General features: G+C 54.1%; 1 protein-coding gene across 2 annotated transcripts in view; it reads left to right on the top strand.

The window, feature by feature from the left end:
* The first annotated feature begins 8,272 nt into the window (after positions 1-8,272).
* LOC129213385 (uncharacterized) overlaps positions 8,273-17,639 on the top strand; it is a 20,036-nt gene continuing 10,669 nt past the window's right edge. For both annotated transcript variants that reach the window (XM_054843310.1, XM_054843311.1), the window contains exons 1-5: positions 8,273-8,410; positions 10,218-11,362; positions 14,806-15,022; positions 16,593-16,750; positions 17,109-17,210. In XM_054843310.1, the coding sequence (XP_054699285.1) occupies positions 10,489-11,362; positions 14,806-15,022; positions 16,593-16,750; positions 17,109-17,210 (1,351 nt within the window). In that variant the 5' untranslated portion in view covers positions 8,273-8,410; positions 10,218-10,488. The remainder of the gene's footprint in view (positions 8,411-10,217; positions 11,363-14,805; positions 15,023-16,592; positions 16,751-17,108; positions 17,211-17,639) is intronic.

Raw genomic sequence — 17,639 nt, 5'->3', positions numbered from 1 at the left:
GACAACTGTTGGTGGCTCTCTGTGGGAGGTGTGCGGTAGCCCTGGGGCAGGAGCAGCCACAGGACTGGGCTGGGGATGGGTGAAGTTGTGAAGATGCGGGATGTGGAGGAGCACAAGATGGTTCTGGGATGCTTTCCCCTGTTAATATGGGGCAGGAGCTCTGGCCATGCAGGAGGAGAAGAGCTGAGGAAGACGTGGCATCATTTTCTTCCTTGGCATGGGCCAGTGAAGACAGTGTCTCATGAGTGGCCTGAATTGGCTGACATGTCAGCAAAGGCCCTGCTTGGCTTCCATCCTTCACCCAGGGTGTGTGAGTGTCTGGGGGACAGGACAGTGTCTTGTCTTGGGAACCTCCATGGAAGTGCAGAGGCCTTTCCCAGTGCATTGTCTCTGGGTGGCAGCTGAGCCCTCGCTGGAGCCCGGAGTCTGGCTAGCATGGCGATGGGCTGCAGCGGCCGTGCCAAGTGAGACCCTGGCGGCAACACTGCAGCTTGGTCTTGCATTGTCTGAGCTGTCCTCAGTCGCCGTGCAGGGACGCTGGACACTTTGAGGCAGAGAGGAAAGGTTTTGTTTCTGTTGCCGAGCCCCTTCACTGCAGTCTGAGGGACCTCAAAGCTGATGGGCCGGAGCTGAACAGCCGCGTTACAGTAGGCTCACTCCCGCTCCAGAGTTCACTGTGACCTAAGCGACAGGAAGGAGAGAGATGGCACCGATGGAAACTCAGTGTGGGCTCCTACCGCCGGGTAGCTGGCTCTCCAGCCTCTAGCCCCTTCAGGAAAAGGAGGAGAGCAATGGGGATATAGGGTTTGTGCAAAAAAAAAGGAAAAAAAAGGGTGTGGCTCTCTTTTTACATTGTTCAGCCATTAAAAAGCACCTGCTTGGGATTTTATTTCCGTTCCATTTCAACAGTCAATGCTTACACATCTGAGAGTGGTCCTACAGTCCATGGCTTGGGGGAGCTTGGTTTCACACCTTGTAGTAGTGCTCTTTATCTGGCATAATGCACAGTGTATAGACAAATGTATGGGCATAGATAGATGTGTCTCTGTGTATTTATCTAGAACATCCTCTGCCCACTTCCACCTTCTTCAGCACACATTAAACATTTGTGCTGGTTTCATGAAATTAAGCACTGTTGAAGATAGTTTACTTATGCACACTTATTGTTAAGCATCCCCTACAGGGATATCTGTGATGCACTAGCTGTATACGATATATTAGGTCATATAGAGCATATATTGTGTGTGTGGTATGTATATGCAATGGTATGGTTTAACCTTGCTTTGGCTCTGCAAGGTAGGTTGTGCCAAATGCTCTGTCATGGCAATTTAGAGCTGACCCAGGGTCCCTAAGCATCAGGTTATGTTGACAGCTGAAATAACCTTCCTCAGACACACAAAGCATCTGCTGGTTTATAATTACAGCCCTTTCCTCGGCAGCTGCACCAGCACAGTGTCAGTCCAGAGGAAGATGGGGAGCGGGGAGGAGGGATGTTCATGACTCATAGCTGTGGGACCCGGTTAATGGTGTCAGCCACTGCCACCGCGTCAAGGGGAACGCGGCTTGGTGGGACCCGCTTCCCCAGAGCGTTGCTGCTGGCAAAGCCACGTCCTGGTCACAGGGCTGGGTCCCAACAGGGAGCAAGGGCCTGGCCCTGCCACTCCATGTGGAGGTGCTCCGGTGGTGTCCAGGACCAGGCAGATGTTCAGGCAGCTTCCCTTTTTTGCCTTGAGCACGTAGTAGAGAAGTAGATTCAGAGAGTCCATATCCCAGGGGCTGATGAGCAGGGAAGATGTCGTCCTTTTCTGTCTGGGTTGCATGGAGCTGAAGGCAAGAACTTCTCGTGCTTCCTGGCATCAAGGGTTACATGCGTGTTTCGACCCCCTTTGAAGTAGATGCAAATGTTCAAGCACTCCCTGGACAAACAGTCTCAGCTCTTGATAGCTGGGCTGCTCCTCAGGAGTGGGCACTGGGTGCATGTTGGAGGGCCTTTGACAACCTGATCTGCTGTGGCTGCTGGTTTGCTCATCTCCACTCTGTCACAGCTCACTCTGGTGTAGAGTCCAGCTTGGGGCACTTCACACCAGTGCAAAGAAGATGAGTGTTTGGGCTGGAGCCATACGTGTGCAAAGAGCTCTGCAACTGAGTTCACCAAAAGCTGCTTTGCTCTCCCCAGCGACCTGGTTTGAATTGCTGCATCCTCAGCCCATGAGCAGCATCAGCAGGTCCCACCTGCAAGCACTGGGCTGAGGACCACCACTCTATCCTAGTGCAAGCGTCCTTTCCTCCAAGGGTGACGCCACTGTTTTGTTTCTCCTCTTGCTTCAAAGATGCAGTTGTTGTGACCCCACTGACTGCCTGCGTGTTTCGGTTTTGTTCTTTTCTTGCAGGCCTGAAACAGCCGTTCAGCCCGAGACCGATGCTACTTAGAGCAGTAGCTGGTAAGTGTCCCCTGTCACTTGCTGCCCATTTTATATAGCTCCATCAGACTAAAGGGGTTAGGTGGCCACAGCTTGTGACACCCGTCTGCAGGCGGTACATGCGGCTGTCCTGTCTATCCCCCATGCCCATGGACCGAGAAACTGCAGAGCATGAGGGCTGGGCTGATGTCCTGAACCTCAGGTTGTGCTTTGTATTGCGCCTGAAATCCCAGTGGGCTTGGAGTCCCATTGCCTGGCTTGTCCTTGTCCCTGCCTGGATGCTGCTGGAGAGGAGGACTGAGGTTGGACCCACCTGCCTGCATGGCCCCACCACAGGATTCCTGCCTCAGTGTTTATGTGGTTTCTGTGGGTATGATCTGTTCACCAGCGTGAGACTCTCTTGGCGCTGCCAAGACAGCCTGGACCTCTGTAAGGAATGCAGAGCTAGCAGAGGCGCTGCCGGTCTCACAGCTTTCCCGAGCCACTTGAACCAGCAATCGAGAAATGGTCTTTGCCACCATTATTGTCATCTGCCCTGAAGTGAAGCTGGCCCTGAGTAAACACTTGCCTTCCTACCAGGGCATGACCACCCAGTGCCTACTCCTGTTCCTCCTCCTCCTCCTCCCAGAGTCTGTCTACATCCCACTCCTGCCATCTTCAGCTGGGTCTCATTCCCTTTTCCTTTCTGTTCCCCGACAGCTCCAGCTTCCACGGCGTGTGGCGGCAGCTTGCAGAACTAGCAGCATTGCAGCCTTCCCAGAGGAGACCTGGAGTGAACCAAGGGGTTTGGTGGGGTGGGATGGGATCGGGGCATCTTCCGGGGCATACCTGGGTGAGGGGAGAAGGAACACTTGACGTTGCAGTTCCATTGCAGCTAAGGCAAAAAGCTTTCCCAGTGTCGAGGCCAGGTCAGCTACATTTGCTGTTTCTTGAGAATGAACATCCTGTCTTGTTGGTACAGCTGCAGTCTCGATCTAACCAGCCATTGACTGGCTGAAGACAGACTGCTCCGCAGCAAGCCCTTCCCTGCTCCTCTCGGCAGCTGCCGCTGCCCACCCAGCTGGGGTCCTGGGCAGCACCACGCGGTGCTGAGAGAAAAGGCAGTGCCTAAAAAGTGACGGCAGCATCTCAAGAAACACCAAACGGCCTGGCCAGGCTCTTTGAGCGCATCGGCGCAGTAGTTGCCTGTCTGAGGCCACGCAGAGTCCCAAGCCGTCCCACGGCCTGAGGACCGCATGGGTTTGCGGCTGGCGGCTGCCTGGCCCGGCCCGTCTGGCCGAGGGGAGACGGGGTTTGCACAAACACTGGTGGAACCAGGGGGCTGGGCGTGCTTCCCGCTATCGGCGTCCAGCCCAAAGCTGTCACCTACGGCTTCAGTTTGTGTCTGTGACTTGAGAGCGAAGCCAGAGTGCTGGGGCCGAGCACTGGTGCACATCTTTCTTCAGAGCTCTTTTCCCCTGTTCAATGGCTTTCCAAAGCCCCCTCCCGCATGGCAGCACTCGGAAGGAGTTGGATGTCACCGGTGGCACCCAAAGGCAGTGGGCAGAGGCTCAGCAGGGGAGAGGAGCCAAGACAGCTGGTAGAAATGCTCTGGGCTGCTGATCCATCCCACCTAACCTGCTAAACCCCATCCAGTGCCTTTTTCAGTCCCTTTTTTTGCAATGTAAAGGCTGTCCCCAAAGCACTCTCACTTCTTCAGCCTGGATCTGCAGTATTTGATGTCCTCAGGCTTTTTACCTTTGTGCCATGACCTGACGGAGGAAGGAGGAGACCCTTCCCAAAGCGGTGATGCTCTTCCAGGATAGACCTGGAGGCAGTAGTCTCTGCTTCGACTCCTAGATCTCCTTGGCTTTCCTGGGCTTGCAAGTCCTGTGGGGAGTCTTACCCTTAGCACGGCTGGGTGGGAGGCAAGAAACCCCCCCATGGCTGGGCTGGGACGCTCTGCCAGGTAACTATCCCTGCTGCTGGGCTGGCAGAAAGGAACACAAAGGAGCATCCTCCAGCTGCTCCAGACCCACCGTCCTTTCACTGGGACACGTGCCAGTGAGACCCTGTGGGAAGCGCAGCACTGATGAATGTAGTCCAAGAAAAGGAAAACAGAACAACAGATCTCTCAATTCATGACCGTTATAGGCAGCGACTGGGGAAGGAAGAAAGTTGAAGTGGATAAATAGTAAGGACTTCCTCAGGATTTCATCTAGAGTGGATGCAGGTGAGCAGCATACAGATGCTGGAAATAGCCTCCAAGCAGACAATAACTGCTCGCCCTTGAGAGCTGCCAGGCCGGGAGCCCTTGGATCAGGGGTGGGTTCAGCGGGAAGGACAGGTAAGGGCTGCTCTCACCTGGGGCAGCAGATCCCCTGGAGGGACGGCATCCCCTAGAACCGGGCTGATTGGCTTGGGAGCGTCACCTGGGTCCCACAGCACAGGATTGCTCACACGTTTTTATTTGTTGTATTCTCTGATCCCAGGGCCAGCCGGGGTCAGCCTGTGTTGGGTGCTGTCCTCCCAGCATGTTCCAAGCTGCCACCAGCCCTTTGCAGAAGGGGGAGGGAACAGGGGGAGGCTGCAGCTCATCTAACTCTGGCCCTGCAGTCTGCCCAGGCCCTGACATCTGATCTGAGGGGTGGGGAGCATCTCCCAGGTGGGTGCTGTAAAACCCCACCTGAAGACCTCGCATCTTGGACCCCCTGATGGGTACGTCCCCCCCTCACCTAGCAGTAAATGCCTGGTGTCTTTCAGCCTGCAAGGGACAGGTCGGCAGCTCCAAAAGCACTTTGTTATAAGCAGCGAGGAGATCTCCAGGTTCGGGAGGGCAGCGTGTGTTAGACTTGCTTTGCAGCAGCAGCCTTAGAGGCAGCACTTGCTAGCTGAGATATCACTGCAATGTAGAGTAGCAATAAAAATGGAAAGGTCCTGTTAACTGCAGGGCGGGAGCTCAGAGAAGTCTCTGTCATGACAGCAGAGCAGCTGTTTAGGGAGTGCTGCTCCCCACGCAGGCTCACACCACGCCGGGTCCTTCGCCCGCTCCACCGTGGGATGTCGGTGCCCGTGCAGGCACGTGCTGGTGATTGCTGCGGGTGCCGGCTGGGGCGCAGCCCGGGATCTTACCAGCAGCATGGGAGCAGGCAGAGCCTGGCAGGCAGCACAGCAGCGTTGACCGAGGGGTTTGGTACATCCCCGCTCTGCGAGGCTGAGCAATGCTTCTGGGGTGCCGGGAGAGCTGCCGCGGCAGCCTGCAGCGATGGGTGTGTGCAGAGTCGGCTTGTTCCTTGTACAAACCTTTTGGAGCAAAACCAATAAACACTGAGCTCTCTGCGCCTGCATTAGTGAGCTGAGCCCCATTGCACATCTCTTCTCCTGACCTCCTCGCACCCTGTCCCTGCCCCATGTGCCCAGTTGCAGCGTGGCCATGGCCACCCGACCAGCCGGACAGGGCACCCATGGCCACAGCTGACTGTCTGGATGTGGTGGACATGGTTGACCATCCGGATGCGATGCCCACAGCCATGGGGAGCCCCCCACAGCCCTCAGTGCTGCAGTGCAGTGGAGAGCACCCACTGCCAGGTACCCACCCTGTGCAGGCTCGTGGTGGTTGTTGTCACCGCAGCCACCATCCTGAGTTGCGCTGGGTCTGACCATATCCCTGCCTTCCCCCTGGCCTGGCAAGGCGCACCCTACGGCATGCTGTCCCGCTGTGGGGTGAGAGTGGTGAGGGGCCACAGTACACCATGCCGGGCATGAACTTGGCCAAATACCCCCAGAGGCTTTGCTGGAGAGAGCTGGAGCTCGTTCTGCCCTGGCTGGTCCTTCACAGGTCCCACCGGCACCAACGGGGTGCTCCTGCTTGTCCCCCATGCACTTGGGATCACACATCTCCAACCTGCGCTGGCTGCAGGTCCCACCCTGCGGTAAGACCCGTCTACCCAAGTACAGGCTGGCCACACTCCAGCTGCCTTGGCAAAGCCGCACCGTGCCATGCTCGCCATAGGTTGGAGAACACAGACGTGTCTGTGCCCAGCCCACCCAGCCAGCAGACACAGACCACCCAAAAGTGGTGAGAGCTGCAGCTTTCTTCCTCGTGCTTCCTGGTGCCGTGGCAGACTGACCTCCCTGGACACAAAGGGAATTTAGGCACAAGCCATACGCCTGAGGCCACGAACGGGATGTGAGCAGGAGGAATGTCCCCAGGTCCTGCCCTGTCACCCCTGCGCTTCTCCCGTCTGGGGACAGGTTCTGCCCCACCAGTCCCCGCTCACTGCGTGGGCAGCAGCACCTCATGGCGGTGGCTCCGCAGAGGCTCCCTTCATCTTGTGGCAGGATGTTTGGGCTTCTGTCCCCAAATCCCCCCTTGCTCTGCCTCTCCACGGGCTGGCAGGCTACCATGAGGCTGGAGAAGGCACAGATGGGAGGAAGGAGCTCTCTGGGGGTCCAGGCTGTGCTCCCCGCCAGGACAGAGCAGTGGTGGGCAAAGCCAGGGCTGAGCCGGCAGCAGAGGCGGGAGAATGCAGGGACCCTGGCAGGTCTGGGACCCATCACAGTCCGATTGCACCACGGGATCCCAGCAAGGAATGAGTCAGGGCCCTTCTGGGCAAGGGTGTTTCCTCTCCCCAACAGCTCCCCACCTTCCTTTGTAATTCCAGAGCCTCATGACTGCATAAATACGTCTCCAAAATGTGATGGTGAAACTGAACAAACCCTGTCAGGAGGAATACTGGCTTTACTGCCCTGTCATCGAGCAGCCGCACAGAGCACTCAGGCCCAGCAAACAGCTCTGTGTGCTCCGGGGGTTTGTTTCGTTCAAGTCCCCGGGTGGGAACCGCCCCAGCACTGCTTTGGGGACGCACACGTTGCTGGAGTGTGTGGGAAAGCTCATACTGCTGAGGTCCTCCCTCCCTGGGGTGCAGATGCCCTTGCACTGTTGATTTGAGGGGCATATCCTGCGCCTCGGGGCGCAGCCTTTCCTCCAGGAATAACTGTGGATCCCGTGAAGATGACAAGGCTGTGGGGCACAGGTCCCCCCAGCCCAGCCAGCAAGACCTGGTGCAAACATGGCCCCTCTGGCAGAGCTTCCCCCCTTGCGCTGAAGCCCTGGTTTCCCGTTACAAGAGAGAGGAAGACACCAGGGTGCTGAGTCACGAGCAGGAGCCCATATCTGGCCTGGCTGCGGGAGCAGCTGCTTGGTCAATGAGTGTTCGGCACCGAGTCCAGCCCAGAGCGGGATCTCTGGGACCTCCTCCTCCCAGTGAGTCCTGTGTCCTGTGGAGGGGGGCACTAACCACACGCATCTCCCCGTGAGATCCAGGGAAAGGGGACTGGGCAGCCCCATGAGCTGGTGCAGGGGAGCAGGACCTGAGAGTTGATGGGGAGGAAGACCAGGCTTGCCTCCTCCCCATCATCCAGGGAGCGAGGTCCCAGTGCAATCTGGGGCAGCTTAAAGCTCCTCCTGGCCAGGTGTGTTGGGAGATGCATGGTGGTATTTGCTCTTCCCTCCACATCCGGGCAGGCCAGGCTGGATCCTGCACAGCAGAAACACATCCCAGTGGCTCGTGGTGGCTGCAGGCACCAGTCCCATGGGAAAACCCTGCCGCTGCAACTGGGCAGGCTGGGAATGGCCTCCCAGCACCACCACCCAGCCCTGCAGCTCCTGGTTCAACCACTGAGGCTGGTGCAAGGAGAGACACAATGTCCTCCAGCACAGCTATGCTGCTAGTCCTGGCGGGATGGATACACAACTGGTAAACGTCGGTCCGTCCGTCTGTCCGTCCGTTTGTCTGTCCGTCCCTCCCGCAAGAGAAGAGCTGGGAAGAGCCAGAGAAGGGTCTTCTGGGACACGCGGACGAGTGAACTTACTTTGGGCACGGAGCCTCCTGAATGGCTCTCCCTCCTCCCCCTCCCCGGGCCGTCCCGGCCCGTCCAGTCCCGCCCCTCCCTTCCCGGTGCGGCCCCGGCGGGCGGCGGTGGCGGCGCGTCCGCGGCACCGAGCGGCGGTGAGTGCGAGGGGCGGCGGGGCCGCTCTGTGTGCTCCGCCCGGGGACCGCCCGGCACGGCACGGCACGGCGCGGCGCGGCGCGGGGCTGCGCGGGGGATGCGCGGGGGATGCGCGGGAGAGACGCGGAGGATGCGCGGGAGATGCGCAGGGGCGATGCCGGGCAGATCCCGCTCCCGGCGGCCCGGGCTGAGCCCCGAAGCTGCGCTCCGCCGCTCCGGGAGCCCCGCGGCAGCCGTGCCGCCGTCCCGGGCCGGCCGGAGGCTTGGCCCCATCCCGGCCCCATCCCGGGCCCATCCCGGCCCCGTCCCTTCTCCCCCCGCTCCGGCCGGGTCGGGGTCCCGCTGCCCTCCCCTCCTCGCAGCGGGGGCAGGGGGCTGCCGGGGGCCGCCGCTCGGTCCCTGCTGCGCCGGGAAATCCCGCCCCGCTCCCGCCCTGCCAGTCGGTCCAGCTTGGAGGGTGCGTGTGTGTGTGTATTTTTTTCCTGCTGTTTTCTCGGATTTCTGGTGGTTTTCCTTCTGCCCCGCGCCCGCCCCTGGCCAGGAGCTCCCCCGTGTGTTCCTCCTCCTTTCTCCTGCCTTCAAGTGAAATGGGGAGAGACCGTGGAAATAGGGGACGGGTTTGGGGAGGAGAAGCTGGTACAGGAGGCTGGGCGGGAGCAAGAATCTGCCAGAGGGGGATGTTGATAGTGATTTTGGGGATGAACTGTGCCTGGAAGGGAACGCAGACCTGTGTTGGTAGTGACCATCCAACAAGAGAGCAGCACCGGGGCTGGTCCTGTGCGGCGGAGGCATGAGGCATGTGTGTGCTTCTCCATCTTCTGTGGCCTGAGAGCAGACGAGCTTAAGGGGTGTCAGGGCACAGCAAAAGGGGAAGGCGTCGTGGGGCAGAGTGGCTCGCGGCCACCTCTCCATCGGGGTCTGTTCTTTTGTGGAATCGCTGTCAGCTTCACGCTTTGGAGCCATTGCATTTCCTCCTGTTTGTGAGGAGATGTCTCTGCACTGGCACTAGCTCAGCTGGCCATGATAAATGGGACTGTACAGGCTCTGGCACTTCACCTGAAAAAGACTGCAGGTATCCACCCAGGCCACCGTCACCCCTCTGGGCTGCTGCGATCACCAGCTGTGACTTTAAGCAGCTGGAGGGTTAGGCGTGTTCCTGATCCATCAGCCCCGCGTGGATGTGGCCCCACAGCACAGGAAGGAGGGAGGACTCCGGTGTCTGTGCAGATAAGCATTGCACGGGCTGGAAACCTCCGCATGTCTGATCTCAGCTGGCCAAAGACTGCAAGGAGGTCATCTAAGCCTAGCAGGTGATGGAATGGCTGTTCATGGAAACATCTCTGAAATGGGAAAACAAATCTCACTTTTTTTTTCAAATGTCTTAAATTCTCAGTTCCTCCCCACTGCTTATTCTGCAGACTTCTGCTGCAGCAGGGTTGGCTGGTGTGGTGGTCAGTGGAGCTGTGACAAGAATCCAGCCAAACCCATCGGTCCTCTCCTTGATGGAGAAGATGGTTACTATAATCTTTAGTGCCGTTTTGTGTTAATTCCTGTGGAATAAATTGGACTCAGAAAAATAACTATTAATATAGACACCGTACAATGTTCAATGTTCACAGAAGTCTCAGGGTTTCAAACACTGAAAACTGCTGGCTTTGTCCCACCGCAGTCGCTGTAATGCATCTTGATAAACCTCTGAAGAAATTCGGGAAGGAAAAATTGTGGGGCTTTGAGGCTGTTCAGTGTCACTGGTGTGTTTTTGTATTTTCTAACAAGATTCTTCTTTTCTTCCCTCCACTTTTAAAGGAGCTGAGCTAGGAAATCTCCTGTTCCAGCCATACCGTTCTCCATCTGATTTTTGTGGGATTGCTGCTTTGCTTTGCAAACCAGAGCTCCCCAGAGAAGTGTGCCTGCCCCTGCCAGTGCCTCTGCCAGGGACCATCCAGGCCAGAGGCCTTGGGTTGGTGTCCTGCAACAGCCACGTGGTGACAGCTTCCTTCTGTGCTCTGATCGTGGCTGTGAAAAGGACAGGCCCCCTGTCCTCTGGATTTGAACTGAAACAAAAATCCCAGCCTTCATGATGGGAGATATCTGGCACATTGGATTGATGGTGCTTCTGTACGTCTGGTTTCCCATGGTTGCTGCTCAGAATCTCATAAAAAAACCCAGGGATCAGAAAACAGAGCACACTCTCTTAATTAATGAAATCAATGCTGACAGCCCAGGAGAAGACACTTCTGAGTTTGTGGAGCTCTATCACACCAGTGGTCAAACAGCCCACTTGGATGGTTACTATCTGGTCTTCTACAACGGCAATGGAAACCGAGCCTACAAAGTTTTAAACCTCCAAGGCAAAGTTACTAACAGCCAAGGGCTCTTTCTCGTGGGCTCCTCTTCCGTGAACCCTGCTATAATTATTCCTAAGAACACTATCCAGAATGGCCCTGATGCAATTGCTCTCTACTATGGAAAAGGGAGCTACAAGGAGGGCATGAGTGTCACAAGTTATGGACTAGTAGATGCCTTGGTCCATAAGACCAAGAAGACGGACAGAGCAGATACGCTGGTCAGGATACTGACCCCTGGCAGAGATGCTTTTCTGGAGGACTCCACCTTCAGGACCATGGATGAGTCAATAGAAAGGTGCCGCGGGGAAGATTCTCAGTGGATCTTCCAAGTGGCTGTTCCCACCCCAGGCACAGACAACCACTGCATCCTAACTTCTCAGCTGAACGCATCTGCTGTCCTGATCAGTGAGGTCCTTGCTGCCTCTTCTTCTGAAGAATTTGAGTTCATAGAGCTTCAGGGTCCCCACTCCACCATGCTGAGGGACATTGTTCTGGTGCTGATCGATGGTTGGACCAAAGACATTTATTTTGCCATGGACGTTTACGGCAAAACCTCACTGGATGGGCTACTTCTGATCGGTCCAGCACAAAGCAAAACCCCAGGTAAGGACTGCATTTTGATAACTACCTCAGAGCTGGGGGAGCGATCAGCCACGTTTGGGGCTGGAGGATGCTGTCGATTTTTATTGTTGTTTGGTGTTCTGAGAGATCAGTGAAAATGTGACTCAGAACTCAGTGGCAGATAAAAGAGCAAATCAAATGTTAGAAATTACTGGAAAAGGAATTAAATATTAGAAATTATTAGGAGAAGAGGAAAGAATGGAGACTATCTTTTATGCCACTGTATAAATTCATTGTTTGCTTGTATCTTTAATTGTGTCTTGTGTGGTACAATACCTTAATCTGGAAAAGGATATGTTAGAATTGGGGACATTCAGAGAAGGTCAGCTAGGATGGATAGTGCTCTGGAAATGCTTCCACAGAAGAAATTACTAACTATGCCTAGAGAAGGGAAAGCTTAGGAGGGCCCTAACAGAGGTTTCAGAAATGTGAGTAGCCTGAAGAAAGTGGACAGGGACCGATTGCTTACTTTTTATCCTGGTACAAGAACTAAAGGGCATCAAAAGAAGGTAGAAGGAGGCGTTTCAGGACAAACAAGTGGAGGCAGTATGTCTCGCAGCAGTGGTAGACTTGCAGAGCTCCAGGTGAGGGACCTCGTGGAGGTCAGAAGCCCACGTCTGCCTTTGCTGCTCAGGAGGACACGGTTCTGCTCCCAGCCCCGTGGCCAGCCTGCCATGGGACCCTGACTGCGCCACATCTCCTTGAAGTGTCCCCCTTCTCTGCGTGGAACTTGGTGGTCATTCACAGAAGACACATCCTCTCTTCTTGAAAAAGCACAGGGGCTTTTCTTCCATTGCGCCATCTGCAAATGTGGGTCACATGTTTATCAGCTGTCTGAAGCTGCGATCTAAACTTCCTCCCAATGTTCAAAATTTCTTCCAGGCCACCAGATGAGGAAGAAATATCCTGTTATTTTGGACCTCAGAAGAAGATTTTGGCAGCTGCAGACGCTGACTCTGCAGCTGTCTTGTGTAACTCACTGACTCATGATTTCTGAGTCAGGGAGTATATTCATCCTTTACAAAGCTGGTTCCCATAAAAATGAAAATACTTTTGCAACTAACTCTTTTTTTTTAAAGCAATTGAGCTTCTTTTTACAATTAAAACCACTCCAAATACTCTGTCTCCACAAGTAGAAGAGCTGATTGTCCACTTGAGCTCTGCTTTTCTCACCAGGAAAGGTGCTCTGCGGTTACCTCTGGATGAGCTGGGGCTGTTGGCAGTCAACAGCTAAGGGGGTTCAGAGAAAGCAACGTAAAGGCACACCCAGGCTGCAGACTAAGCAGGAAATTTCCAGGGGTTATGTTTAGCTCTTCCTCAAGGCTCATTCAAGTCAAGAAGGTGACTGGAGATATGATTTGGCATTTTTTTCCAATGAGGCTTTATCAAGATGTCTCAAGCATAATGCACACATGTTTTTGTGGAAAGTTTTCCCCAAAAAACACCCAATTACACTGCGTGATTACATTTCAGTCATCTTAAAAGGATATTTACATAGTGACTCCATGCTGAGCACTCTGTGAGAAGTTGACCACTTGATTTAACCTCACCACTTCAGATTTGGGAGAGAGAGGAGCTCTTAAAATGGCCCTGTTAAACATTGCCCCTTGTCCTATCAGTACAGGCTCTGGTAAGAAGTATCTCTCCATCTTTGTTATAATCCCCCTTTTAAGTATTCAAAGGCCACAAGAAGGTGTCCCCAGAGTCTTCTCTTCTCCAGGCTGAACAACCCCAACACTCTCAGCCTTTCCTCATGGCAGAAGTTCTTCCAGTCCTTGGATCGTTTTCATGGCCCTCCTCGGGAGTCACTGCAACATATCTTTCTTGTGTTGGTAGCCCTAGAGCTGGATGCAGTACTCCAGGTGGGGTCTCACAAGAGCAGAGTAGAGGGGGAGAATCACCTCCCTGGACCTGCCGGTCTTGCTTCTTTTGATACAGCCCAGGACATGGTTGGCTTTCTGGGCTGGAAGTGCACATTGCTGGGTGATGTCCAGTTTTTCATACACCAGTATCCCCAAGTCCTTCTCTGCAGGGCTGCTCTCAATCCAGTCTGTACTGATACCGGTGGTTGCCCCGAGTCATGTGAAGGACCTTGCACTTGGCCTTGTCAAACTTCGTGAGGTTCACATGGACCCACTCCTCCAGCCTGTCAAAGTCCCTCTGGACAACATCCCTTCCCTCAAGTGTATCAACTGCATCACTCAGCTTGGTGTCATCGCAAATTTGTTGAGGGTGCGCTCGCTGCCAGTGTCATTAATGAAGATGTTGAACCACATCGGTCCCCATACGGACCCCGAGGGACACCACTTGTGACTGATCTCCATTTGGGCATAGATGTGTTGACTGTGCCTCTTTGGATATGACCATCCAGCCAATTCCTTGTCCATTGAATAGTCCATCCAGCAAACCCATAGCTCTTCAATTTAGAGACAAGGATCTTTTGCGCGACCGTGTCTAAGTCCTTGCAGAAATCAAGATAGATGACATCAGTTGCTCTTCCCTTATCCTCCAATGCATTGTAGGATGCTGCCAATTAGTCAGGCAGGGAGAAACAGTCCCCTGGACAGGGGTGCGTCGGGGCTAAGGCAGGACTGCCCCTTAGTATGCAGGTGCCCTCATGGCACTTCTCAAGGAGTAACCACTTCTCCTTGCACCTCTGCCTCTCATGTGACTCCTCCTTTAATGTTTGCTCCCCAGAGCCATTTATGCGGGGAGAAATATCAGCGGTCTGCTGCTTTTGAACAGCCTCAGCAGTTCCTGCTGGGTGCTGGGGACATAGCTTGTGAAGGGAGCAGCAAATACAAAGGAGGAAATTGGGAAGCTCATGAAATTGGAAAGCTCCACCAAACCTCAACCTTAATTCTGTGTGCTGGTGTCTTGGGCCTTTGCTGAATATGTGTGTGTATATACGTGTGTGTGTACACGTAGAGTGTGTTTGTAAAACCCATGGACTGTTAAATGCTAGAATAAAATGAAAATTCTTAAATATTTTTGTGTACTATTAAAGCAACTGCTACCTGAAAGGTTAGTGGATTTTGCAGATCTCTTTTAGAATTAAAAATTGACTTTACTGTAGACAAAGTCGCATCAGCACTTCCTTTCCAGTTCCCCTCCTTACGCATAAATCAGCTTCTCTGTTCGCAGAACCAAAATAGCAGGATGAACTCTGCTCAGATTTCCCCTCCAGCCTCCTCCACGCTGCGGATCTGGCCACAAATGGGGAAATTCAGGCTGAACGAATGTGAAAAATTGTTAGTGAGCAGAAAGATGGGGCAGCGGATGCCGAATTTGCAATAACCAGACAGTGCCAGCCACTTCTGAGTTCCTGTGTCCTGCTCTCCAGGACTGTAGAGGTGCTGGTTTCCTGGGCATCGCTCACGTGTTGCTTACGTGCCATCATTGTTCCTTTCCTTGCTGGTGTGCAGTGGATCTGCCGTTCCCGGAGAACACCACCCGTCCTGTCCTCAGAGGTGGCCCCAATGCCATTGCTCTCTACAGAGGCAACAGCAGCAGTTTTGTCCCGGGGAAGGCGCTGCCGGTGACCGGCGTGTTGGATGCCTTCGTGTACACGAGCAACGAGGAACCAAACGCTGAGCTGCTGGAGACCCTGACCCCTGGCAGACCTGCCTACGAGGAAAAGCGGTGAGAGGCTGGGCAGGGCTGGGAGGAGAGTTTGGCACCAGAGTTGCCCTTGCCCGCTGTCCCAAACCCCGGTCAGGGCTGGAAGACAAGTGCCACCTCCAGGCCAGGGTCTCCTCATGGTGGTATTGAGTCCTGGCCTTTTTCCACTGCCTGGTCTAAGCTTGCAGGTGTCCTCCTCTCCACAGCAGTCCTGGTGCAGCTGCACAGTTGCAGAATAAGGTACTTGAGGAGGAATTTTCTGACCAAACGATTGCTAGTTATTATTTTACTATTTTAATTATTTATTATTTATAAAAGTGTAGTGGTCAGTATCATAAATTTTCCAGTACCACTTTCAACAAGAAAAGGTTTTTCTTAGGTTCAGGATGGAATTTCAGGTCAAAATGAGGGCGAGGGAGGGATTCCAGTATCGCTCACTAGACCCAGGAGGAAATCCCTGTCCTGCTTTGTCCAAACCAAGGGCTGAAGCTGGGCTACTGTTCATTCTGGGTTGAGCCACTTTCTTTTTGGATTTTGGGTTTCCTTTGTCTTTGTGGGTTAAGTGAAATGTTGGTAACCTCAGACTTTTGTGAGACTTGAGAACTGTTTCCTTCACATTTTAGGCATGTTCTACTAATGGGAGAAAGAGGACCAGGGAGTGGGTAGAGGACAGTGGAGCAGATGGAGGAGCAGAGGCAGCGAGGTGCCATGCACATCAGATGGGGTGGGGTGTGGAGAACCAGGCAATAAGCAAAAGAAGTCTGGGCAAGCTCTCGTCTGTGGTTTTGATGGCAAAGCACCAGACCTGATCTCTGTGTGTAACTGTCAGCTAAATACTGATGTCCTGGCTCTGTAGCTGGAGGATTTTCACCCTTTCTGGATGAGCCTGTGAAAAGACCATTTGAGACTACAGTAGAGCCAACTGCATCAGGAAAGGGTGTAGTCTACTCCCATGACAGGGTCACCACTTATTCACGGTATATTCCTGTTCCTTCCTTTGCTCGTCTCCCTCCCACTTGTGAAACAAAACCTGCGCTTGTTCCATAAGGAGGTGGTCTCCTTCCCTGAGGAGCTCTGAGCAGTTCTGCTCTGTGCAGCTCCTCACAATGGGGCTTCACAGAATAGTTTGGGTTGGAAGGAACCTTTAAAGGTCACCTAGTCCAAACCCCAGTCATGCTCTTCGCCTTTGGGTTGAGGGCTCTGGCTCAAACATTTCATCAGGTGCTGCCACTCCAGTTTCTCTACTTGCACCCACCATTCTTCCCAGTGGTCCCAGGCTAAGCACGAGTGTGTCTGTACTGTCTTGCCAGTCTTCACATCAGTCAAAAAAGCAGCCAGTGCTAGAAGAGAAAGGGTTGGATGAAGCCCATGCTCTTCTCTCTCAAGATTTAGTGAGCTCTTGGGCTTTTTTTTTTGACACAAGGAGGTACTGATGAGGATGGGACCTCTCTCCAAACCTTGTGAAAGGAGAGGACTATAAGTGCATGGTTCCATGCGCTGGTGCAGGCAGGTGTGACTGGTGGGTGAAAAGGCCTCGGGTCTCTCGCTGACAGGTCATGTTTTCTGTCATTAACATCTCGATCTCTTCCAGGCACCAGCTGGGAGTGGTGTCCATGAGCCAGTGCAACTGCTGCTCTGTCACCCGGGACTCCTTGTCCTACGTCCTCAGCAGGCCCACCCCTGGCAAGTTCAATGACTGCCCCAGCAAACGCTTCAGCCAGACTGTCTCCTTCTGCCTTCGTGTAGCAGGTGGGCATTAGTTATTTCTGCTCCTGTAGGCAGGACCTCCTGAGGACGAGAGCACGTGCACAAAGCCAGGGCTGTGCAGGAAGACCACCCTGGGTCGTGCTGGGTTGTGCGAACATAACACCAAAGGAAACACAACTAGGACATCTGACAATTTTCTGCGATATTTTTCCTCAGGAGAACCCATGCCAAGCTGAGCTTCTCCAGTCTTCATTCCCACACCCAACTGCTCAGGGTGAAGTGAAGCCTTTTCGGGCCCTCTGAGCAATAAGCAGGAGCTGAGCTGCACCCACCCCAGAAAGAGCTGGACCCCATGACCAAGCTTGCACTGGCTGGGTAACAGTTGGCTTTTCGTTCCTAGACTGCCAGGAGTGGCTCCTGAAGTCAGAAGAGATCCTGATGACTCTGGTCCGGGCCCTCGATGGATCCTGCAACTGTGGAGTCTCTGCTGCCTACTTCAGAGGTGAGCTGGGCAGGAGCGGGGCAGTCCCGGGACTACCAGTGGTTAATGCCCATTCGCTTCTGATTTTCAGCCCTGTGTTCCCTGTTGTGTTGTGTCCTCCTGGTTTGGATCCCAGCTAATTTGAACTTGGTGCTGATGACAGAAACGTCAAGTGTTAGGCAGAGCATGTTGCTGTTCTTCCATGTTCTGCAGAGCGCTCCCATCTGCAGCTCCACCAACACACATGAGTGCTCATCTGCAGACCACCAGCTATTTTGGCCTTGAGCATTTGCAGTCAGACAGATGTGGCAACAGGGTTGACACCTCAACTAGGAGTTTGTTGCCTACTTGACCTTATGATCCATATGAACTAGGCCAAGTTGCAGCAGAAGTGCAAGTGGCCTTACTGGTCTGTGTTGCATTTCTGATATCCCTACGAGGTTAGTGCGC

This window comes from Grus americana, chromosome 15, assembly GCF_028858705.1.
Source record: "Grus americana isolate bGruAme1 chromosome 15, bGruAme1.mat, whole genome shotgun sequence".
Lineage (NCBI taxonomy): Eukaryota > Metazoa > Chordata > Aves > Gruiformes > Gruidae > Grus > Grus americana.
The sequence above is the reverse complement of the archived record's forward strand: the minus strand, read 5'-3'. Positions and strand labels throughout refer to the sequence as shown.